The 23471-nt window shown below is 50.7% G+C and overlaps 1 protein-coding gene across 5 annotated transcripts; it reads left to right on the top strand.

Moving 5' to 3' along the window:
• Nucleotides 1–265: 265 nt before the first annotated feature.
• On the top strand, nucleotides 266–22433 carry SHISA4 (shisa family member 4). Of its 5 annotated transcripts, none has more exons than XR_016438954.1 (7): nucleotides 266–497; nucleotides 13655–13823; nucleotides 14791–14924; nucleotides 16211–16390; nucleotides 17341–17408; nucleotides 18530–18631; nucleotides 21519–22082. XR_016438954.1 is itself a non-coding variant. In XM_090026083.1 (6 exons), the coding sequence occupies exons 1-5, from the start codon at nucleotides 425–427 to the stop codon at nucleotides 17385–17387; spliced, it is 603 nt and encodes a 200-aa protein (XP_089882209.1). In that variant the 5' UTR covers nucleotides 266–424; the 3' UTR covers nucleotides 17388–17408; nucleotides 22112–22433. The 5 variants fall into 5 exon arrangements, 2 of the variants coding, with proteins under 2 accessions (XP_089882209.1, XP_089882207.1); XR_016438952.1 differs by having other exon boundaries at nucleotides 18530–19873; nucleotides 19957–22082; XM_090026083.1 differs by lacking the exons at nucleotides 18530–18631; nucleotides 21519–22082 and adding an exon at nucleotides 22112–22433.
• The last annotated feature ends 1038 nt before the right edge of the window (nucleotides 22434–23471 follow it).

The following is a 23471-nucleotide window of genomic DNA, read 5'->3' as shown; positions in this document are numbered from 1 at the left end:
CATTTCTCTATAGAGAGAGATGTATATACACCCTCTATCACAAGCTGTCCATCACCCATCTTAAAACCGCATTAAGAAACCCGCAGTTCCCCTCACACTGCTTCGGGGAGGGGCGAGGGGGTGGCTTCCTGCCTCCTTGCCCTCCTGGGAGCAGGGCCGGGGCCCGTGGGGCTCCCAGCAGGGCCGAGCGGGCGGCCGAGGCGTGCGCGCCGCCTGGGGGCGGGGCGGGGCGTGCGTGCGTGCGGCGGGCTGGGGTCGGGGCCAGCTCCCGCCGCTCCTGGGGGCGGGAGGCGGCACCAGCTGCCCGGCGGGGCGGGGAGCGGAGCCGTCACACGCGCTGCCCGGGAGGAGCGCCGCGCCCCGGGACGTCCCCGGCGGGGCAGGGAGCAGGGGGCGGCCCAGCGCCGGGAGCCGGAGCCGGAGGATGGGGGCCGGGGCTGCCCGCGCCGCCTGGCCCGTGGCGGGGATGGTGCTGTGCAGCATGGCCGCCTCCCTGGGTAAGCGCGGGGAGCACCCGGGCTGCGCTGCCCTTCCCCGCAGGATGCGGGACCGCGGGTCTCGGCACGTGAGGTGCGAGGCTGCGGCTGGGCCGGAGCCGGGGCCGCTGTGGCAGCCCGGGAGAGCAGAGCCGGTCCCCGGGGTGGGAGGATGCAGGGACGCTGCCCCCTCGGCCGCTTGTCCTGGCCCTTCATCAGCGCAGCTCGTGGGCTATAGGCGACTGCCCTGGCGCTTGCTCTCCCAGCTCCTGTGTTTCAGTCCCAGTGTGGCGTGTGACCCTTTTCCCTTTCTGCGGGAGGGAGCAGGGAAGAAGCAGAGAAGGTGCTGTGGGTCGCACCTGCTCCGGGGTGACCGGCGGGACTGCATCTGGGCCGACCCCTCCGCTCCCGTTTGAAATTGGGCTGAAAGGGCTTCTCAGTTTCCCCCTTGCAATGAATAGACCCACCAGCCCAAAACCTGCTCTGTGGCAGAGGCTTGTCTTGCAGGTGGGCCACGAGGAGTTCCAGTTTCAAATAAATCTTCCATTTAGCACTGGATTTTGCCACGGCTCTTCCATGAACAACCAGCCAGAGCCTTATAGTAGGAAAACAGGTGCCCAGTTGCGCCTAAGATGCTATTATAGTCTGTGTCTGGGACGTTCAGAGTACTCTGGCTCTTGAAGTAGGCTCGGTAGCTGTACCTTAGCGAGCCCTGCCCTGCCATTCCCTCCGTCAGAGAGGATGACCAGGTTTGCCTCATCATGGTGCAAGCTTTGTTCCCTCCCGCAGCGAGCTGTCTGCTGTCCTGATAAACATGGGCACGCTGCTTGTTCTGCCTATCTCTGCAGATCACTTGGCATTAAAAGGCATCTCTTGTTTGTTATCAGCTTCGCATTCTGTTTGAGAGCCTCTAGCTGAGGCTGTATTTGGCTGCGTGTTTCCTTTCTTCCCTCACTTCTCTAATTCAGCATCCTTCCCATCTCCTGCTTTCCCGTCGGTCTTTTAATTTGAGCCGGCACCAGGACTGAGGAGGAATTGGAGTTCACCCTAAACGCAAGTAACAACAAAAATGTAGAAGTACCGCCTCTGCTTTCCCAGACCAGTTTTCTGAGGTATAAGTAGTAATCAGGCAGCTAAAATAGTTTTGAAAACACTATTCACTGCTATGTATCATTTGTTTATTTAAAGCTGCAAACTGGCTCTTCCATTTCCTTTAGGGATGGTGTTTTACACACTAAATATGACTAATGTCGAGGACTTTCAACAAACTGAACTTGGCCATTTGGGGGTGGGGGGAGCTTTGTATGCATCTAAAACTGGTTTGTGGTATAAGAGCTGTTGTTTTTTCCCCACCCAGATAGCTCAAAATAGCTTTATTTCAAAACTTGCCAAATACAAAAGGGTAAGCCGGCACTTTCTAAGTGTGAGGATCTTTGCTTCTGAGAGGGCAAGAGTTTTGAATGTTTGAGAATTGTGGATGCAGCCCCTGTCCAGGCAGGCATTCAGATCTAGATCTTTGTCCCTAGAGCAGTGGTCCTCAACCTTTTTAGGCTCAAGGCACCCCTTGTTGGACTCAAGGCCCCCTCAGAAAATATCAGCTCTTAGCTTTCACTTGTTTTTTTGACTACAGAAAAATAATAGAGCAATTGTTCTGTTGCAAAGAACTCAGAAAGACCACAACAGGTCAATATGTTTTTGACACAGTGGATTCCTATTTGAAATCTCTAGGTGTATCTGGTCAATCATGTTTGCACACCTACCAGTGCTAAGGTTGTGTGGCATGAGAGAGGCTCTCAAGGCATGCCAGGGTGCCACAGGACCCGGGCTGAGAATCACTGCTGTAGAGAGGCAGGTGTCAGTGCTTTAAAATGATACCCCTCACTTCTCAAAATCAGGTGTGGATATTCCCATCTACACTGCTAGATTTTCCTTAATATCTGGCAACTTCTAGCTGAACAGATGAGAACTCGTATTTATGAACTGAAACCCTTGTGAGATACTCCAGTGTCATTCCTCTTATTTTATGGATCAAGAAATAAGTGGAGAGGACAAGCAACCTGCGTAAGTGAAGTGGCAGAGGTGAGAATCAGGTCTTCTGGCTCTTGCAGCTCTCCTCTGGCTATGAAAGCAAGCTGCCTTGACTCAGGTCCCAGAGGTGATGGAGGCTCTGGAGAACTTCACAATCTGAATTTTGGGGGTGGCGGAGTTTTATTTGGGGGCAGGGAGTTTTATTTTGGAGGGGAAGATCTTTCTCTAGGGTAGCTCAGTGAGATTAACAAGAGGGTATATTAAGTTTTGTCCTCTCACCCCTTTATGAGAGGGAGTTTAGGGAGTTTGTGATCATAGAGTCTGCCGCCTCCTCAGCGTGGAAGACTAAGCCTCAAGTATGTGCTGTATCTTGTCTGGAGGCAACTTTGTGGGGTGGGGCTCATAGGTGTTGTTGAATCTAAACCTGAGATTCTTGTGGTCAGTGGTTTTAAGAAAATTTTCATTTGTGGATCCCTAAAAAATGTCTAATGGAAGTGCAGATCCCTTTGGAAATTTTGACTGGTAAGTGTAAGTATTTGCATACTTCTGATTGATCATCTTTTGCAGACCCCTTAGGTATAGTCTGCAGACCACAGGTTGAAGACCAGTACACTGGGCCACAGGGACTACAAATATATTACATTTGTAGCAGCCTACAGAGGACTGCCAGTGAGGAAAAATAACCTGGATACAAACTTGTATCAGAAATCCAAAGATATGTGATTACAGCAAACTGAAAAGCAAAATAAGAAGCTTTGAGTAAGGCTTGTTCCATGGTCTGCTCTACAGAAAGCTCTGAAGCAGGTGACAGTCTGATAATGAGCAGTTGTGATTTGGTCCTTTTCCCAGCTCTGGGTTTTCCTGGGTACACCTACATATCCTTCATACCACAAAACAGCTTGCATTCATGTGATTGGAAGTAGTCAGAAGAAGGAACTTAACTTACTAAGTAGCAGTAATGTCACATTAGCATCTCAAGACATTTTCAAGAAGTTGGGCAGACATTTGGCTGGGATGGTATAGTTGAGAGTGATCCAGCCTTGAACAGGGGCCTGGATTATATGACCTTGTGAGGCACCTTCCAGCTCTGCTCTCCTATGACCCTACAATTTCATTGTTATGGAAAAATGCAGGTAGGATGTGGTAGGAACTGTGCGTTTCCAAGAATTCCCTCTCAAGCAATTCATCAGTTCTGCATGTGTATGCATTTGGACTGTTGCTTGTTTACTGTTCTGTACCTTGTCTTATGACTACAAGTTAAATGCAGAGCATCTATTTTGCTTACTAGGCTTTAAGGAAGGCCTACTAAATCCAGCTCTTCATTGGCATTTGGCCACCTGTTCTGTGTCTGTGTTATAGCAGGGATGTCAAACATATAGTCTGTGGGTCATTGGCAGTTGGGGACATGTGGCCTGCTGCATAATCTGGGGCTCTGTGGCCCCTCTGAGCATGGCCATTGATGGTGAGTTTGGCTTGCTGCTGCCACCCCTAGACTTGCTTCCCTGGACTCGCTGCCCCCTGGTCACGGTTGCTGCTGCTGCGGTAGCCACAGTGGCAGCCCTCATGCTCTGAGCTGGATCCAGACTACAGGGAGCCCCGTGGTGTGGATGCAGCTCAGGGCCCTGGGTGACTTTGACACCCCTGGGTTATAGCAGTGCTGCTTCATGCAGTGACAGTCTGGCTTGTGGGTCCCTGTGCCTGTGCTGAGAACGGTGTGCTGGAGGATACACCCTACAGATCGCACCTATGTGAGAGCTGTGATCAGTCCAGGGAGTGGGAGAGGTGATCCTGATGTGGAGGCCAGCGGGTGGCTAACTGAAAGGGAAGCAAAGTCCTGTGGTAGACGGGGAGAGAACACCTCAGGAAATGGTTGAGTCTGGTCCTGATTCTTATCTTCTTTGGCAGAAAAGATTGGAGGACAGGGATCCAAAGCAAAGTAACCATTGTGGAATAGTTGCTCTAATTCTGGAACAGCGTGTAGACCTGGAATTACATTGGTAGGGCTGTAGTGGTGCAGTTATTCTGCTATAACTATATTGCTGACTTTTTCCAGGTAGACAAGATCTTAGAGAGATGCTTCTCTCCGTGCAGACTACCAGCAAAAGTGCCAGACGGAAGGCCCTTCGTTGTAGCAGAGAGGGGTCGCTGACGGGGACTCTCTGGCCAGGTCTTTGTGATTCCCTCAGGTCCCAAGTTAATCACACTTTAGGGCATGCTACAAAAGTAATTTGTCTCTTGTGCTTTGTGAGGCTGCAGAGACTGGGATTCTGCAGACTGGCAATTGGGGTTGATTTGTTGCAGTACACTGATGTTGTTGTGTTTGAGCTGATCTGGAAGGAAGTATAATCAGAGAGGAATAGGCCTGCAGGCTGGAAGAGACCCCAGGAGGTCACCTCATCCATTAGCAGTAATTAGCAGTCCATTTAGTAAACTGGACAAGCACTTTCTTATTAGACCATATAATTGTCATTAAGCACAGAAGGTCATACCAGCTGGCTTCAGCCCAGTCTGAGGGAGCTTTCTCTGGAGGGGCAGGGGTACTTCAGTCTCCATGAACCAGGCAGCTTCTGGCTTTCCCTGAGTCTTCCTAAACTAGAGCAAAGCCCTTTTTAAAGAGGGAGTGGCTAACAAGTTTTTAAATTGAAGCATAGACACAGCAAGCTGTAGCTTTCAGACGAATGACATCTGTCTCATACCAGGATTTTAAACTTTAGTTACCAGTATCAAATCTTAACAACCAACCAACCAAACAAACACTTTCCTGTAGTGGGGAAAAGCCCTTGTCGGCATGTGTTGGTGCACAAGTGGACTCAACACCAGCTCCAATGTCACTTGTGCACCAAGACACGCTGACAAGGGCTTTTCCCCACTACAGGAAAGTGTGGTGGTTTTGGGGGGTTCTTTTTTAAAGATTTGATACTTTAATGCCAGGCATCTCTCAGGTACAACTAATCTCTATTGTTGGTCTCTTGCTGGGTTGGGTTGTATTCATACCAGTGTCCTCCAGTGTAAGGCTGTGTAGTTCATTAGCAAAGCTCTGTGGGTTGCAGTCCCCGCCAGTACTTGTGACTCCTTCATGAAGGTGGCTTGGTTTTTTTGGAAAAGGGGCAATGATTCCCTATTCCTTCCCCTCCCCTCCCCTCCCCCTTGCTCCCTCCCTCAAGATGGATGAAGCCTGAGTTAATAATAAGGATTGTGGAGTACAGGGAAACATTGACACCAGGCAGTTGAAGAGCTGGGCTGAGAAAGCACAGTCTTCTGGCTTGCAGCTCCGTGCTCTTTCCTGTAAGTGACAGGGGTCCTTTTGGGACTGCCCCTTTCCTGGTGTGTCCAAGGCATTTTACAAGCTCTAGGCAGGCAGGAAAGCGCTACCAAATACCTTCAACTCCTGCAGCCTACCTTGGCTAATTCTGCATGGGGAAACTCCTCACCTCTGCAGCCAGGAGTTTTCCTGTGATGCTGCTTAGAGATTCTGCATTTACCCCTAACTTTAGTGTCTGATAGACTCAGAAGTTCCCTCATCCTCTGGCTGTTATGAACAGGGCAAAGGCGGAGGTTGATACCCGCCCTTCCCCGTTCTCACGGGAGAGAAACCCCCTTCTGATAGAAGCAATAGACTGTAGCAGAAAGGCTGTAACAGGAACCCTTGCACTTGGTGAAGTCATTTGATCCTGTCTCCGGGAAGGGAAATTAAATACCAGTCACCAGCACCCAGCCTTAAAGTGACCTGCAAGTGGGAAAAATGTTTAAATCTTTACAAGTAATGAAGAAAGCTGGGGAGTTTTCTGCAAGTGGGGCAAAAGGTGTTGAGATATATACTAGAAATTCTGACTGTGTACTTGGGAAGTCTCTGGCACGTTGGGACAGCTGGTAATAAATATCAGATCACAGTGCCAGAGCCATGAATTTTTTGTGACATTGAGGGCAGGTGATTTTTTTTTTTTTAGTTCAGTTGTTTGAACCTCTGCTCAAGCTTAATAACTGGAAAACACCCGAAGGACAAAAAATGCAAACAGGTGTGTCGGTGAGACAGGTTTTCCCTTTCAGAAGGAGCTTGCAGCCAATATTTCTGAGACTCCTTCAAGTTCTCCAACAAAATTAGGGAGGTACAGACTTGATATGATCGATATTTCCAAGCTAAAAAAATAATAGTGAAAATCCAAGCAGAAAAAAAATGTAGACCCTTCCAGGCTAATGTAGACCCTTTACATCATCCTGAAACAACGCAGGAGAACAATGTGGTCACAGATTATTTTTGCTTTTTCACTGCAGGGTACTGATGGGCAAACAAACTCTCTGCAACTTTTGTGTAGCCTTCCTGTTTTGTGGATGCAGCATTTATAGATCCCTCTGTTCTTCAGCCCATCCATTGCAATAAGGGATCAAACAAAGGCAATCCATCCTTCACCTGAGGTCGCTGCCTTTGGACTGTGTCAGGCTTTGTGACTGTTTGTCATTTGTTTGCCAGGATGCAGCTATTCTTACTGAGGCTGATGAGGTGCTTTCTTTCCAGCTGCACTAGTTTATACTCCATCAAGCAGTTGCTTCTGGCTCTGGAATGCCTCAAGCTGGTTATCTTCTCTGGGATATGCTGTCTGGGTGGGGGGATTAAAAATTCATTCCACTGTTGGGATTGTGTTCCAGTGTGGAGTCTCTTCCCAACTGCCAGTTTGTTGAAGAGTGGGTGGTTAACCTTAAAAACCTGATGAGGGCTCCAAAGCTGAGAAGTCCCTGCACTTTAGTCCACTGAACAACAAGGTGTGATGTGGAGGGTTTATATTACACAGGGGGCAACAGGCATCTGTCTGCACAGCAGCTCTGTCCTGGAGAAAATACCACTGTGTTCATAGACTGTGCTCTGCAGTCTCCTCTTGCCTTGATTCGGAGAATGAGCAGTCATTTTGCCAGTTGTATTTAATGAGCTTCAGGGTATATTGTACTGGATGCCTTCTGAACATCAAAGGGCTGGTCTCTGTTGCAAAACTCAGGGTGGATCAGCCTTGGCCAGAAACTCAGCTGCACTCAGATTAAGGAGAGGCAGCACCTTTGTGCCCCAAACACTGGGTTTTCTCTTTTTCCTTCCACCCGTGCTGGTGCTGCCAACCTTGTCTTCCTGCTGTGGTTTCTGGATGCAAGGATTCTGTCGCTGCTGTAAACTGCAGCACACTTTCAGTTCACTGCAAGCAGCAGCAGATTCCCTGTCTCTTGGTGTCTTTAATCCATGATGCATCTTTTAAAAAGATCCTGCAAGTCAGTCACAAAAAAGATGCCCACGAGAGGCATCACAGGATGGAGCCTTGGCTGATAATTGCCAGAAGAAATGATCATGGACTCCTCTGCCTCTGAACCACTGGGCTGGCCTTCTGGGAGAACTTCTCTGTCCCAGGGACAAAAGGCACAGTCCCTGGGACTCCCATAGTTTGCTCTCTTACCACTCCAGAGATGCCTTTGTCACTCCACAGCTCTTCAGCAAGCAATGAAACAGTGCTGCTCCTGGGAGTGATTTTCATGGACTGCATCAGACTTTGCAAGCACGCTTGAGGCTGCTGCTGTCAGACGTCAGTGGGCCTTCCAGCAGCTGCTCACTGCTCGGAGAACATTACAGCCTCTTTCTGAGTAGAGACCAAAGGAAGCTGCGTGCTGAACCGTCATGGGAACGAATGCGGGGCTGGCACTGACAGATTAGCCTGCATTCATCGTTGTATCTCATTGCTGCCCAAGTCTGCCCTGGAATGGGTACCGTTTCATTGTTGCCACCTCCACATATTCAAAAAATCTCAAGGAGTTTGGCTCTGTGAGACCCTGAACCTAGCAATTTGTGTTGGGTTCTGATTATTTGCCCTCAGTTTTTAAGCCTTTAGGATGCCCTCCTGTCTGGTTTCCGAGTCTTTCTACATGAGTGAGAGCAGTTAAAACACTCTTTTTATAAAATAAAGCTGAGATCTTTATGTGCCCCCGCGATTCCAGGATCTGTGGCTTTAAAAAAAAAAAAAGTACTGAATATTGTGAGACTCGGAATAAAATAGCAAATTAGGGATACTGCAATTCATTCTGTATCCTCACCTGAGATCTACTGTAGGCAGCTGTCTGGGATCCTTTGACTCTGCTGTGAACAACATGGAAAGTTTTGTGTGTGGACAGAGGCTGGTTTAAAAGGAATTGTTGATCGCCGTCTCTACAACTTGAGTCTAGATCAGAGGTGGCAACCCCTGGCACAAGTGCCAGAGCGTGGAATGCAAAGGCATTTTGCCTGGCATGCCTTTTTCTTTAAAAAAAAATATAAATATATAAATATTTATTTATTTATTTCCATGTTCCAAGCCAAATCAAGTCCAAATCCTTGAGTCAGTCTAGTACCATAAGTGGCCCTACAACCGGCAAACATCTTGTACTCCCACCAGGGGCTTCAGATATTTCCAGTGTCTTTTGGTAGGCATCCTACGTGCAGGCCCAAGCCCGGAGGCTTGGGGTTCAGATACCCCCAAGTTTTGCCTGCCCTCAGCCATGCGGCCGCAGGAACAAGCTGGGGAGGAGCCTCCTATTTCCATAAAGTGGGTTTTGATCCCCAGCACCTCGGCAGGTACTAACCATGCCAGAAGAACAGTTATCCCTGGGAGTGCTTAATGACAACTGCCTTCATAAACCTAGATAGGTGGTGTTTTCCCTGCATGGTTTGGGGAACGGGTTGGGGCTGCACTGCCACAACAAGGATCGGGCCCATCCACCACCTAGATCTGGATTCCCACCTAGCTTTTTCAAATCCTCTGGGGAGGTGATTGCATAAGAGTGGATGGAGCAGCTGTGGCTGAGCTGAGTCTAGGTGAAGGCTGACCCAGGTGGAATGAAATAGAAAAGGTGAGGGAGCCTCTGTCTTGCTTCCCGTTCGGCTGTCGCTGAGCGCAGTAGGATGTGTCCATGCAGTTGTCAGAGGTGGGGCCCCTATCAGTCAGTGGGTAGAGTGGCAGCTCTGTTATGCCCCCGCTTCTTCCTGGCTTTGCTGATTTTCTTTTGTTTCTGAAATGAAAGTTGAACTGAGCTGTATCCTTAGACTCCTAAGTGTGTTGGTGGGGTAGAGGCTGAACTGCAAATTGTATTTAGATGGAGCCTTGTAGCTGTGACACTGGGCCCAGTGCTACATTCAGCCACTGCCTGTAAAAGGGTAGTGCTGAGAATGACAGAGTAGCTTAATTCTTAGTTTCCTGAGCTGGGTGCGTGGACAGTCTTGGCCTTGGCTTTGCAGATCCTGTCCTTCAAACGGGATAATATCATTCTTGCTCTGTAGAAGGCCCTAAGAGACCTACTGCGATGGAACAGGAGAGTGGCTGCTGGGCCTCTCCCTTTTTTCTGTTCATCTGACACGAGTGGAAGAGGGGTGGGGTGGGGAAAGTGTGCTACACTACTGGCTATGGGTCCATAAAGACTTCCATGGTCTGAGGGCTGGAAACACTGGGAGATTGCTTTTTCCCCAAGGCTTTTCTTGGCCTTGCGGATTCCCCAGGAGTCCTGGTCTTCTGTTCTAAATGGCTGTTTCCTTTATTCCCCCTCCAGAAAATGCTGGGCTGGGATGAGCTGTGCCTAAGGCAAAGGTACTTACCAACTGGGGCATCCTGGAGCCAGGTACTGCCTATGCAGTTCAGAGCTGGGTTTTCCTGGGTAATGGTCCAGCACAATGCAAGCATCCAGCAGACACTTGGTTTTATTCATAACTGGGTGACAGGCTGCAGGCCTGTGATGCTAGCAGTGCAGAGAGAGTGGAGGCGGTCGCCCTCTGGGAGGGCAGGGTAGCCATATGCACATGGCTACACAGCTGCTGTTGGCAGTGAAGAATGGTGTGCTGCATGAATCTGCAAAACCCTAAGAATTGGCAAGAGCCCTGGTCGGCCCTGCCGTCCTGCTGAGGCACCTTCGCTGCAGTCTCACAAGCGCAAGGTAATGCAGACGGTCTCTCCGGGGGGACTTCTCTGCTGCATCCACATGGGCGACTGCCTTTGGAATCCACAAGCACAGTGGATTTTCCTGAAAAGTGATGAAACTGATAACATGTAACAGGATTTCATGGAGCTCAGAAGAGGGGCTGAACTCTTTGAGATAATTGGCTCCAGCCTAGATTGACTTGAGAGAAACTGGATGGGGATGCTAGAGAAACTGGAGCTGCTTTAAAGGGTGTGCATGTCTGAATGGCAAACTCTTTGAACTGCTTCAATTATTATGTCTTTCCACACCTTGAAACAGGCAGAGCTGTCAACCCTTTAATAGGCCTGGCCTTCTGTCACAGTTAGTGATCCTGGTGATTTTTGTGGGCTTTTCCTGCACAGAGGAAGATTATCAGCTGGAGTAAAGGAAGAGCTACTCACAACAGACTAATTAATGCAGGAGGCTGGCCTTGTAAGGAGAGTGGGATTGCTGATATTTCTGTCATTGGCACCATCTGAGCCTCAGTCAAGCACTGATTAAAGGGAAGCACGTTCACCATCACTCTCCTGGCAGGAATAAAGCATTCAGTACCAGGTGTCTCTGATTCACCCTCCTATGCATAGTGCAGAGTACATTTGGCTCATCTCTGAGAGGCACTGAGGGTCCTCTGCTGTTGGTCCGTGGGTGGTGGTCAGCATTTAATGTGGGGAGTACAGTGTAAGCAGCCAAGTGTGCTACCTCCTGGGTACCTAGCAATAAATAGTTATGCTGAACCTTTAAAACTCCTGCTGGCAGACTTAAGTCTTGAAGGACTCATTCTGATCATCTAGCTTGACCTCCTACATAGCACAAGCCAGAGAACATTGCCCAGGGAGTCCTCTTAGAAGAAGAGTTGATCTTTTAGAAAGAGCCAGCCAGTCTTGATTCAAAACCCCAAGTGGTGAGGAATCACTCATGTCTTTGTTAACTGGTTCCACCAGATAATCACTTTCCCTGTTAAACATTTGCTTCTTGTTCCTACTCTGGAGTTCTTACTCCAGCTGCACCTTTCAGCCCCTGGATCTTATTCCACCTTTGTTAGCAAGATTAAAATGCCTCTACTATCAGAAATCTCTTCCTGATGGTGTTTGTAGGCGGTAATCAAATAAACTCTTAACTTTCTCTTGGATCAGCTAAGCAAACCGAGTTTAAGTCTCTCAGCAAGGTTTCCAAATCTCTGCATTTTAGAAGTAGCCGTATCAGCTCTGAGTGCATCTGGGGGAGGAATCACCCCTGTGTGGGGGGAGCTCCAGCTGTCTTCACCATCCACTTAAAAAGAGAGCGAGCGAGCTGCTGAATCCAGCTCCTAGGTGACTGCTGGCAGCCATGTCTGTGAGAGCTGCTGCTCTGCTGCCCTTGGGTCACTGGGTGTTTCAAGCAACAATGGTGCTGGAAACCTGCTAGGACTTTGCTTTGTGTGGCTGATTTCTGTGTCTGACACCCTGGTGCTGGTGATAAGAAATGCTGTGCTCCCCACTGCAACTCTGGGGCTACTGCTGGCAGGCCGGAAGGTGGAACGAGGCTTGTGCCGCTCCTGTTTTGAGTCCCTCCGAGCCAGGCTGTTGAGCTAAGATCCTCGATATTAAGGCCAGAGGGGCTCTTCTGACCTAGTCACGACTCTTGCCAGCTTTTATGAGATGACCCTCTTGGCTCCCTTAGCTTGCTGCTCCATTCTCAGACCCTTGCCCCAAGGGTGGTGTGATGAGGTGCGGCAGGGAAATCTTTCCCACGTGTCCTTCCCCTCAAGCAAGCTGTGGGTCTCCAGTTTCCCTGAGGTGCAGGGCTGGATCCTCTCCCTGGTACCTCCCTAGCTGCTATCCAGCTGTCACAGCCTGTTCTGCTCTTCTTAGCACCCACGTGCAGGAGGGCAATGGAAGGATCCTGTTTGCTCCCTAGTATTGAACGCTGTGTTGAGGCAGTGATTTGGTAGAAAGCGCTCTTCCCTGAGTCACCCTCGCCCCCCAAAGTCAGACCCCATCTAGGGAAGCTGCAAACATCCTGGCCCCGTTTGCCTTGAAGCACTACTTATAGCCTCCCAGATGGCCACGTGAAGTCCTTGTCAGCTGTGCCAGCAAGAGGCCGTAAATAGAGCAGGCACCGCAACAGCAGAGGCGTTCTTGAAAGAGGAGCCGGTTCTTGCTGTGGGTGGCATGCTGCTGCCGCAGTGCCAGGTGGGTAAAGGTGACTCTGAGCACCTGGAAGGGGCCCTGCTGTCAGCCCCATGCTCCCAAAACACAGGGTTCACAGTTACCGGTGCTGAGGGCTCTTTGCCCTGCGACTTCTGAGCTTTTGACCCTGGCTTAGGGTTTTTTGCATCCCCCGGGTCTAGTAAATCTCTTCCTCTTCAAACGTACCCTGTGATTCTCTTGCATTGAAACATAAGGGAGGTTGCAAGGCTGTTCCTACAAGGCCAGTAGACATGGAATAAAATATCAGAGGGTTTTAGGAGGTGCACTGGGGGTTTTGCCCCTGTGTGCAATGACAAGGGGCAATACAGGAGTAACTCATTCCAAGGCTGTTACTGTACCCCCCCTCCCCCAAATTTCCCATTGCTCCTTGTCCTCTTGGCCACAGTTGCATCTAACTGTCACCCTGCTCTCACACATGTATCATAGCCAATTCCCCAGCACTTCCATGTCATGGCCAGAGCTGTGGGAGTCCTTGGAAACCCCCAGGCCATTAGGCAGAAATAAATCCTTCCCACCGATCTTGCAAAATCCAGTGTTCTAGGGAGATCTGGAATCTGTTCCTTTAAAGCCAGGAGCTGCCCACATCCGCAGGAGGGGTGAGGCATCAGGGTGGCCACCAGCCTGGCAACAGCTGCCTCGAGCTCTCCTCGATTGGTACCTAAGGCTGTGGAGGGAAGATCGTGGCTGAGCTTTATAATCCCTTCTTGGATCCCTTATGGTGGCCCCATTTCTTGTGCAAAGACAGTCACAGTGCTCAGGTAGCAGGATGGTGTTACACATCTTCTAGTGTGTTTCTGTGATAACTTTGCCTCCTGCAGTGCTGTTCAGCCTGACTGGAAGATTTGGGAGGTCAGGGTGTGATGAGGAAAGGGCCAGGCGCACTAACTGATAAGGCAGCCTGGAGCTTCCCAGTCCTGCCTGCTTCTGATGTATATATACCCTTGTACTGGGGGTGGATGGTGGAGTGTGCAGAGGCCACAGGGTGATGGCTGCCTTTGTTCTCCACAGTCTCAGCAGACGAAAACTGCCTGTGGTACCTGGACAAGAATGGCTCATGGCACCGTGGCTTTGACTGCGAGCTCTCCTTTTGCTGCGGTAATTGTTACCACCGCTACTGCTGCATTGACCCCATGAGGCTCATCACGGAGCGGCAACAAAAGCACTGTCTTGCCTTCAGGTGAGCGGATCACAGAGCTGGGTGGTCCCCCTGCTCTATTCTACCCTTCTTCCACCATCAGCGCTGTGATTCTTCTGCACTGAAGCATGAGGGAGATGGCACTCAGCTTCTTGGCCCTTGTGAGATTGGCTGTACTCTGGTGCAGGAAGAAGACAGTGCTGCTGGGTGTAGGGCATCAGTCCTAGCCTATGATCAGCTGCCCTTATTTCCAGGTTTTGGAGACATACAAAGGCCTTAGGTGTGGGAGGTTGTGGCCCATGGCATCTCAGCCCCTGGACTAGCTCCATTAACTACTTGGGTGCTGACCATGAGCATATCTGAGCTCCTTTCACACCAAAAAGATGGTAAGAAAAGAGCAGCTTTCTCTTTCTTTGCAACATGGAGAAGCAGGGCCCTGGCAGGTGCTTGGCTGGGGCTGAGTTTCTGTGTTAGGAGAATACTGTTGCATGTTGTCTTGGATGCAGTTTCGTATCTTGGCCTGACTCTCATTGCATAATCTCCTTCATTTGGAAGGTACCTTGTTTGTTAACAGCTACCTGGCTCTAGGAGTCATAGTTGTTGAGAAAAGTGATGGTGGCCCTAATACAGTGTGGTGTGGGTTATGGGCAGAGGATAGATTTGTGAGAACTTGGTCATTGGATAGGGAGCCAGCACGGTACCACATGGAGCTGTGAGTGGGGAAATGGTGAGATGATAATGGCAAAGTGAGCTTGTGTCTGATAAAAGAAGGCAAGCAGGGTTAAGGTTGGAGGCAAAGGGTACAGTGAGGAGGATGGAGGTGGTATGGATGGGGGTAATGAGAGAGGGGAGGGGATTTGGATGTGGATCCTGGAATGTAGGGCTGAGTTACTTCCTTCGAGCTGCAAGTCTCCATGTGCAGCAAGCAGCTGGTATGAGTCTGCAAAATCTGCTTAGTCCAAGGCAACTCTTGTCTCTGTCCCCAACCCTTGCTGCTTGTGCCTCACAGCCCCAAGACCATCGCTGGTATTGCCTCTGCTGTGGTCCTCTTCATTGCCATCGTTACCACCATCGTCTGCTGTTTCATGTGCTCCTGCTGCTACCTGTACCAGAGACGGCAGCACATGCGGACACCCTTTCAAGGTAGGAGCTGGGGATGGGGCCAGCAGGACCTGGAGGAGGGGCAGAGGGTACTAGACTGAGAAAGCACCTGCGAAACGTTGGCTTATTTATTCCACACCCCTCCATGCGTGCACCAGCTCCCCACCTCTTCCCCTGGACTAGAGCCAAAGAAAATGAGCAGTGTCCTGTGTGTTCCCTGAGCGGGCAGGATCCTGTGGGGAAAAATAGTGTCCGACCATGTAATTAAAAACTGCCTCACATGCGTGCACTCCCCACGGGGAAGAATTCACGTGGCACAGACTTTGCCTGATGTTTGGGCACTTGATGTCACAGCCTCAGACATGTCTTTTTCATAGCTCTTGTGCATGTAATGTCTCTGGTTTTAAAGAGAGTAAACTGACCGCCTCATGGGAACTCTGGTCACTTCACATCAGGTCAACATTCCTCCTGGCCCTCAGCAGGACTGGGAGCTTTACATCTACTGTGCAGGCCCCTGTCAGTCAAGCTTATGACGTTAGTGGCACCAATAGTGGGTTATCCCCTAAACGGAGCCATGCTGGAAGGGGACGGGACACTTTCCTGCCGTGGCCCTGTGGAGGGGTTCACTCGGGAGGTGGTTCTGCAGCCCAGCAAAGCCCGAGTGTCTATGAGAGAGTCAGAGCGGTGAGTAGGCACTGTGCACTGCTCAGGAAAGAGTTTCTCCCCCTTTGGAAGTGCTGTGGCAGGCCAAAGCTAGTGGTCTTCCCACGGGGCAAAGGCCTGACCAGGGACACTGGTTAGAGCCTAGTCTATACAACTTTATTGCAGCTTCCTTTGCCAAGCCTGTGGTGGGATGTGAGTGTGGTGGTGTGCCTGAGGCAGGGCCCGGGCCAAGTGGGAGCTGGCTGCATTAGTTGCCAGGCCTGGATAGAAGCCTGCAGGGGGCTGTTTTCCTCCCTTCGTTGTTTCCAGGTTGATGTCCTGGGGGACTGCCACTTCAAACGCTCTGCAGGGGCTGGATAGTTTTGAGAGGGAAGGGGTCTCTGGGGGTGGCTTCCTGGGATCTCTTCATGGTGTGGTTTTATTGTTCGGGGGGGGGGGAGGTTTAGTGGGTGTCTCATGGTAGGTATTGTGTGAAGGGCCTGGGTAGTTTAGAAGTCTTGAGGGAGCCGTGGGGGCTTTCTGGTGGATCTCTTGGGAAATCTCAGGAGGAGATTGTGCTGGGGTCCCCATGGGGTGGTGTTCGGTGCACGGAGCTCCTGCTCTGTGGCTGGAGGCGCACTGTGAATTCTTTGGGCTGAGGAGATCACCTTGTCTTTGTCCCGCAGGCCAGGAGATCCCACTGTCCAGCTACCCAGCTCAGCCCCCAATGATGTACCATATGGATCCCAAAGCAGGACCCATACCTCCACAACCAAACTATGCACCAGTGGCTGTTTATCCACCCACAGCCCCCTCTGCACATTATCCGATGTATCCAGCAGGCCCCCCACAGTACAACCCATCAGGTGAGAGTGGGAATGACTCTGAGATTTCTTCTTTATGAGGCTTTGTCTCCCAAACCCAGGGTTTGGTGTCTGTGACCTGATCCCTCTGTCCAGAAGGGCTCATGAGCTCCCATTGTTTTTCATAGGGTGAGACCAGGAGGGGGTGATGGCGGGGAGGGGAGGAGTTTCTTCCTTGTGGTAGGGGCTCTCCATGCTTTCTGGACATCTTTGAAGACCTGGCTCTACTCATCGATTGAATCCTCTACTCATGGATTTGCTTTGGCCCCCCCTTGCAGTGTCTTTGCCTGCTGCTGTCTGGGGTGAGCTTCTGAGTTCAGGGCTCTCACCAGTGCCAGGAAAGCAGGCCTCCAGACTGTGGCCACTTCATCTGGCAGGAAGGCAGCAGCCCTAAAGAGGCTTTCTGTGGGGAATACCAGTCAGTTCAATCTCACCTGAGGACCAGGTTTTGCTTGAAGACATCGTACTCTGTACAGGCTAAATTCTCGAGGCTATCAGATCTGTGAGGCCTTCAGAGTTATCTTGTGGCGGTGATACTTGGGGAATGCCAGCTGTAGCACATAAGGCCAGGCTCAACCCTGATTTCCTACTTCAGGATGCAGAAGTCAGATGTCCTCTGCTCTGTGTGGGACTGGGGGTGACCTGGGGGCCTGCGTAGCCTGGTGCCAGCCTGCTGGTTGAGCAGAGATCACCTGAGGCCCTGGCAATTGGCACAGAAGGGACAGGCCCCTCACCTGGGGAGCTGGGACTAGAGCCCACACCTTTGGCCCACAGACGTTGGCCTGAGCCACAGGCAGCTCCCTTTGTGGGCAGGGCTGGCGTAGCTGAGAGAGCGGTGTCTCCCACCATCTCCAAGTGCCTTAGCAGGGCCTTTCCTCCTCTAGAGTGGTAAAGAGTGCCCTCCCCTTCGCTCCAACCTGCTGAATAACACTGTCCCTTTCTTCCTCCCACAGCACCTCCTCCCTACGTCCCTTCACAGCCAATGTACCCTGGAGCCTGAGGAGACCAGAGAGAGACTAGAGTAAGCGCATTTTCTCCAGGCCTGCAGCTTTGACGGCTTCTCTGCTGCATTGTACATGTGTATTGTGCTGCGTTGCCAGCTGGCCCAGGCCTGTGCATGGCCCCCAATGCCAGCCATTTCTCATTGTCCCATTTTCCACCTCACCAAGTCATCTGCAAAGAGCAGGACCACAGGCCCTAAACACCCCTCTTCCTCCCTGCTTCCCTGAGGGGCTCCTGGCTCTCCCTCCTGCCTTCCAAGCCAGGAAATGACCACAAGGTTTCTAGCACAGGATCAGGTTTTCCAACCTCTGCCCCTGGCTTGGGCCTTGCCTAGGAGGGAGGGGAGGTCTCTGAGGAAAGGCTTCATCATCTACTGCTAACAAGGGCCTGGGTTGCTCCCTCCCAGGGTAACATTCACCCTTTAGATGGGGTCTGCCAGCCCTGGTTGCTGAAATAGAGGAATTGAGGAGTTCAGCTTGGGGCAGTGAAGAGACCGTGACCCACAAGAGGCTGTGGTCCTCCCAGCTCTCTCGGGGGGGCCCAGAGTGTTCAGCATCTGGATGGTGGGGGCTCTTGGCTCTGGTTAGCGCTGGCATGGCTCTGAGGCGACTTGCTGCCTCATGCTGGGTATGGGCATGGGGGAGGGCTGGTGCTGGTGGTGCTGAGATGGTTGCAGGTATTCTGCTGCATCAAGCCTTCCTGTTCCATCAGAAGAATCTTTGAATGTAGGATGGGCAACCTTCTGGGTTTGCAGGTTTTGTCATGAAGCCCCGAGGGGCTGCAAAACAGCCTCCCCCACAGTGTTCCCTGCTCCGGGGAGTGCCCTAGCCCTTCAGGTCACAGGGACCTCCAGGACAACTGTCAGATCACCTACATTTAACCTGGATCCTCCCCTGTCCCCCCTGAGCTCCATCTCCATCCAGGTTTCTCCACTGAGTAGGGCTACACTGAAAAGCCAATAAGGTTTATGCGTGGCATGGGATTTCCTCCTGTTCTCTCACCTCCCTGAATGCCGTCCTCTGCCCAGACTATTGGCTCTTAGGGGCACTTCCCTCTAACCCCCACCCTTGGCAGAGAGTCTAAGGTAGCTAATCCTCCCAGACAGTCTCTCTCATCCCCCATGCTTCTGGTTCCCACCAGTCTCCCCTTCCCAGAAGAGGATCCAGCACCTTCGCACCCTGATGGGCCTGTGCTCCTTGCATTTGCCCACCTGAGCTGGCCATCACCCTGCTGGAGTCTCAGGTGAGCTAATGGCCTCAGCAGGTGTCCCTTTGCTTCCATTCCTTAGCTGCTTTAACAGGCCATGTCACCCTGTGGGCCACAGCTCTCTGGCCTGACAAGGGAGGTGGTGTTTGGACATGCATACAAACACAAAGGCAGCACTTGTGCGAGGAATGTGCTGCTCTGATGCAGCTACACACTGGCTCCTTTTGGAACAAGCTCCCTGTGCTGCAGCCCGCTAGGGAGGCTCCCCATGAGCTCAGTCCTCATGGGTAGTGGGGTCAGTGGCCTGATTGTGAGGGGCAGCCTTACGTTGCTGGCAAGACCTCAGTCTCAGAGCAGGGGTCAGCTCCTCTGCAAGGGGTCGCAGGGTCAGAATCTGATTTGCTCCAGAGCCACATCTTGTAGGTATCCTGGGCATCCTTCTCCCAACATGTGGGACATGAGCCTGGTGCAAAGGCTCTCCTTTCTCCAGCTGCAATAGAAGGGACACCCACAGGGCAGGGTGGGGGCTCACGTGGCAGTAACCACATGTGAGGGTTTTGTTGTGTCCTGTTGCTGGACTGACCAGGGCTTAATAGGCCTCCTTCTGTTACAAGAAGTCCCCTTTGCCCTAGAAGAGCACATGGGTAGGGACGGGAGCTGCTGGTACAATCATGAGAGATGCATGGGAGCTGGGGACAGTGCACTGGCCGCGTGGCAGCCCCTGCTGGTTCCATGGTGCCTCCCTCACCAGGCCGAGCAGGCTCCTCTCACTGCTCTTGGAGTTAGGGAGTTGGAGTTGGGAGCATCAAAGTTCTGCTCCCAAATGGCATGTGGCTCTGGCTCTGTTGACCCTGTGACAATCAGCCATTGTTTGCTGGGGAACCCCCTGCTTCCTGCCTCTGGAGAGTTGTCATTGCAGTACCCTCAGGGATCTGTAGTGAGAGTTGGGGCAGGCTTGGCCCAAATGGCTTAGAGGGGTAGTGGCCAAGAGGCTCATACTTGAGCTGCCCAGGGGGAATTGGACTTGCAGCTTCAGCCTATCCTTTTGGGGAGGGTGGGGGGGAGGGATGATGAGTGCATGTGAGGGGTTCTTAAGGAAAGTCTCATCAGCCTCATGCTTCCTGACCATGCACCCTGGAGAGTGGGAGAGGACACACATGTCCTACTCAGCAGGGCAGGCTGGAGAAAAGCTCTACCTCTACTTCTGGTCAGGCTGGTCCCTTCCCAGCCCTGTCAGCTCTTCCCCAGGCTTCAGAGAGCCTATGGAATAAGCAGTAGGTTTCAGCTGCCAGGCTGGTGGTCCCTTCCCAGCCCTGTCAGCTCTTCCCCAGGCTTCAGAGAGCCTGTGGAATAAGCAGTAGGTTTCAGCTGCCACCTTGGCTGGAACACCAGTGTGTTGGCTCTGAGCACTCCTGTCCTGCTGTCTGGGGTTGGGCTCAGGGTCGTGGTGCCTCCTATTTGGGTTCATTGTATTTGCCTTGTCCCTAGGACTGGTGGCAGGACAGTGAAGTAAGGAGTGCAGTATTTGCCTTAATGCCCTGCCCCTATCTCCTGTTTCCATGAATGAGACCTGCTGCCCTCTGTGCCCCTGCTGCATCAGATCCTGACCTTGGCAAGGCTGTTGTCCCAGCAGTGGCAACACTTGGTCTTGATGCTTCAGAGCAGATACTCTAGCGTACGACATAGTGCTGTTCTTTGGTGATGTCCTGCCCTTAAGCATGGGGCTGTCCCTTTTCCCCAAAATGCAGCTAAAGACAGGCATTGAGCTGCCCTGTTACCCTGCATGCAGTGAATTGGGCCTCCCTTTCACAGTGTGGAGTCTGCTCTTCCCTGCTGCCCTCAGTCATGCAACAGCTGAGGCCATGCTGTGTCCTAGCTGGAGCCACACATGCTTCTGTCCATGTTCCCTGAAACACGTGGAAAAGCTGTAAATAGAAATGAGCTACCTTGTTAAATGTGGTAGAGTACTTTGGTGCTGACTGCTGGCCACAATGTCACACCCAAGTTCGGGTGTTGCACCTACTCCCAGTGGCAGTCCACTGCTCTTCAGCTTGAGGCCACCATGCATGCCTCCAGTGCTGGCCTCTACTGGGGTAAACTTAAGTTAGAGCAAGGATCATTATCATCATCATCATCATCCACTCTAGCCTGCTGCCTAAATCAAGCCACAAGATTACACCCACTGGCTTCTGCATCAGGACTATACCTTGTGGAGGTGCTAGCAGTGGATCCTGAACTTCATTGGTTCCTGTGCCATCTTCTTTAAAAAAACTGATTTGAAGTGAACTGATGGCATACCAAGCTCATATCCTACCAGTGAAGCTTGTGGAGCCTCCAGGCTAGAGCAGATCTAGAAAGATATGCCTGGTCTTGATTTAAAGACTGCATATGATGCACTGTGCCCCAGGCATGTTGTTCCAAACATAATAATTCTCCCTGCTTAAAATGCACACTTTAACTCTATCTAGTTGTAGATATTTCTAGCTTCTGCTTCCAGCCCTTGGACGTTGCTTTGCGTTTTTTCTGCTTTGCTAATGAACTCGCCACCATCAGAACATTCTCTCCCCTGCAGGAACTTGTAGACTAGGTCAGCTCCTAAGCTGTTCTTCAATAAGCTCATGGAAACAACTCATTGGTGCTGACCTCTCATCACTCTTGTCCTTCTCTTCTGACTCTTCTAAGTTTTCAGCATCCTTTTGCAAGGGAAAACAAAGTGTTTTAGTCATGATATCATGCCACCTACCTGCCTGTACCACTCAGGATTCCTGTTTTTACATCCCAGGATTATGGGAGCCCTCTTAGGCACAGCAACACAGTAGAACCGAGGCTCATGTTCAGTTGTTTCCAGCATGACTTTGTAGGCACTGCTTTCTGGGATACAGTTCCCCATCCTGTAAGTGTGACTGACTTTCTTTGTTCCTAGATGCGTGATGGTGCGTTGACTGTATGAAACCTATGTAAGGTTGTGCTTAACAACCCTCTACAAACTGGATCATTCGGTATCAGTGACCTGCTTTCATCATTACTTACCAGTCTGCCAGTGGTTGTGTTGTCTGCAAAGTTATCCAGTAATGATAGTATTGTTTCTTCTGTATCATCAGTAGAGATCTAGAATAGCTTTGGGCCAGGATCAGACCCCTGCAGGACCCCATAGGAAACAGTCTCACTGGTTCAAGTTCTTCATTAACAATAATATTGTGAGATCTGGCAGAAGCTGGGTAGTTTTGCACCTTATAGACTGACTAAAGCAGAGATGCATTAAGGTTTCATTTATCTACCAGTAGTCTATTTTCCATCCAGTTAAGATGGACTGTAACAAGTTTGAATTGTACTGTTTTTAATCAGAATGTTGGTCTAATTAAAAGGTGGTACTGAGTTGGACTCCTTACAGAGATCAATAAATACCTACATTTGTAATCCCAGCAAAGAACTACCATATTTGTTTGACAAGACCAGTTTTCCATGAAAATCAGTTGAATAATGTTAACTTAATACCTCTTGTCTCTTTATTGATAGGATCGTGTATCAGCTGTTCCATGCTTTTGTCCAGGATCAGTGTTAAGCTAACCAGCCTATGGGCATCAGGATTGTTCTGGGTTTTTTTAAGTATCAGCATATCAGTTTTCTGGAGTTGTTAAAAAATTAACATTAGCAATTTGGAGAACTCCACAGCCAGCTCCTTTCAAACTCTTGGGTGCAATGTATCTGGACCTGCTGATTTAAATTTATGTAACACAAGTAGATGGTATGTAACTTTCCTCTTAATTCCTGTATTTCATCCTTTTGTGCGATAGTGATATGTTGTGCAGCGTGGCTTTAAATACAGAGAAGAAATATTTATTGATGTTCCTACCTCTTTTACATGGACATTTGTTAATTCTACTGTCTCCAAAGAGTGACAGGCCTCTGCCATTGTAAGGATCCTCTTTGTTCCTAATATATTTAAAAAGTCCTCCTAGCGGTCCTCAATAGCACTGGCTGTGGCTTTACCAATGGTCTGTGGCATTGTGCAGACATGTAAACATGGATGCAGTACCCCCTGCTGTCCAGGCAAACTTAATGCATACTTGTGCTATTGTGTGAAGAAGCCATGCCAGTTGTACTAGCTCACTTGTCTGCTACTGGATGGTCCAGAGTTATCCATTTCTGCCACGCAGTATACTGGATCAGCTATTGAATGGCCTAGGCTGATAGCCTGTCTACCTCTGGTAACATGGCCAAAAGAAGAGGCTTCCAGGAGAGACCACCTTGCACCACCCTGGGAAATGTCTTCCCCATGCCTTTTGGGGATCAGTTTTGTACCTTGAAGCTTGAGGGTTCTGGGTGGTAGATCCAAGGGCCTGGAGTTGCCTCCCTGAAGCCCTTAGTGAAGCATCTGTGCCCCAAAAGCTTTGACCATATTGCAGTAACAGGTCTGGGGACTTGAGCATGCCTTACTGACCCAAGTCTGCAGGCACTGTCCAAATCAGCAGTGTCGGTGAGGTTGCTCCAGGCCTTTCTCCAGCACCTGCTCTCAGGCCTGCTGGAGACCAGGGCCTTGGGAGCAAGTGCAGAGGGGTGAACAGCCTCAGGAGGTTTGGAACATGCGTGTACTGGGCTGCTAAGGTGTGGTCAGCCCCCCTGGTGGCTTGATTACCACATAGTGGTGAAGACAGGTACTAAGGAGATCCAAGATTTAGGATGCCTTCTTCTCAGCACATTCTAATTTATGAGCCCCATCCTTCTCATGGTGCCAACCCAGCTGGGGCCAAACCCCTGCACATGGGGCCAGTGTGGCTGAGGCCTGATTCAGGCATGTGAGGCCAGCCCAGCTGAAGTACCATCCAGCCCATTTTTCATGGCACACCCTTTGGGACTCACTGCCGTAGGACATACC

Source organism: Crocodylus siamensis, chromosome 13, assembly GCF_052110815.1.
Source record: "Crocodylus siamensis isolate JL-2025a chromosome 13, ASM5211081v1, whole genome shotgun sequence".
NCBI lineage: Eukaryota > Metazoa > Chordata > Crocodylia > Crocodylidae > Crocodylus > Crocodylus siamensis.
Note: the sequence above shows the minus strand (reverse complement) of the source record. Positions and strands in the feature narration are given on the sequence as shown.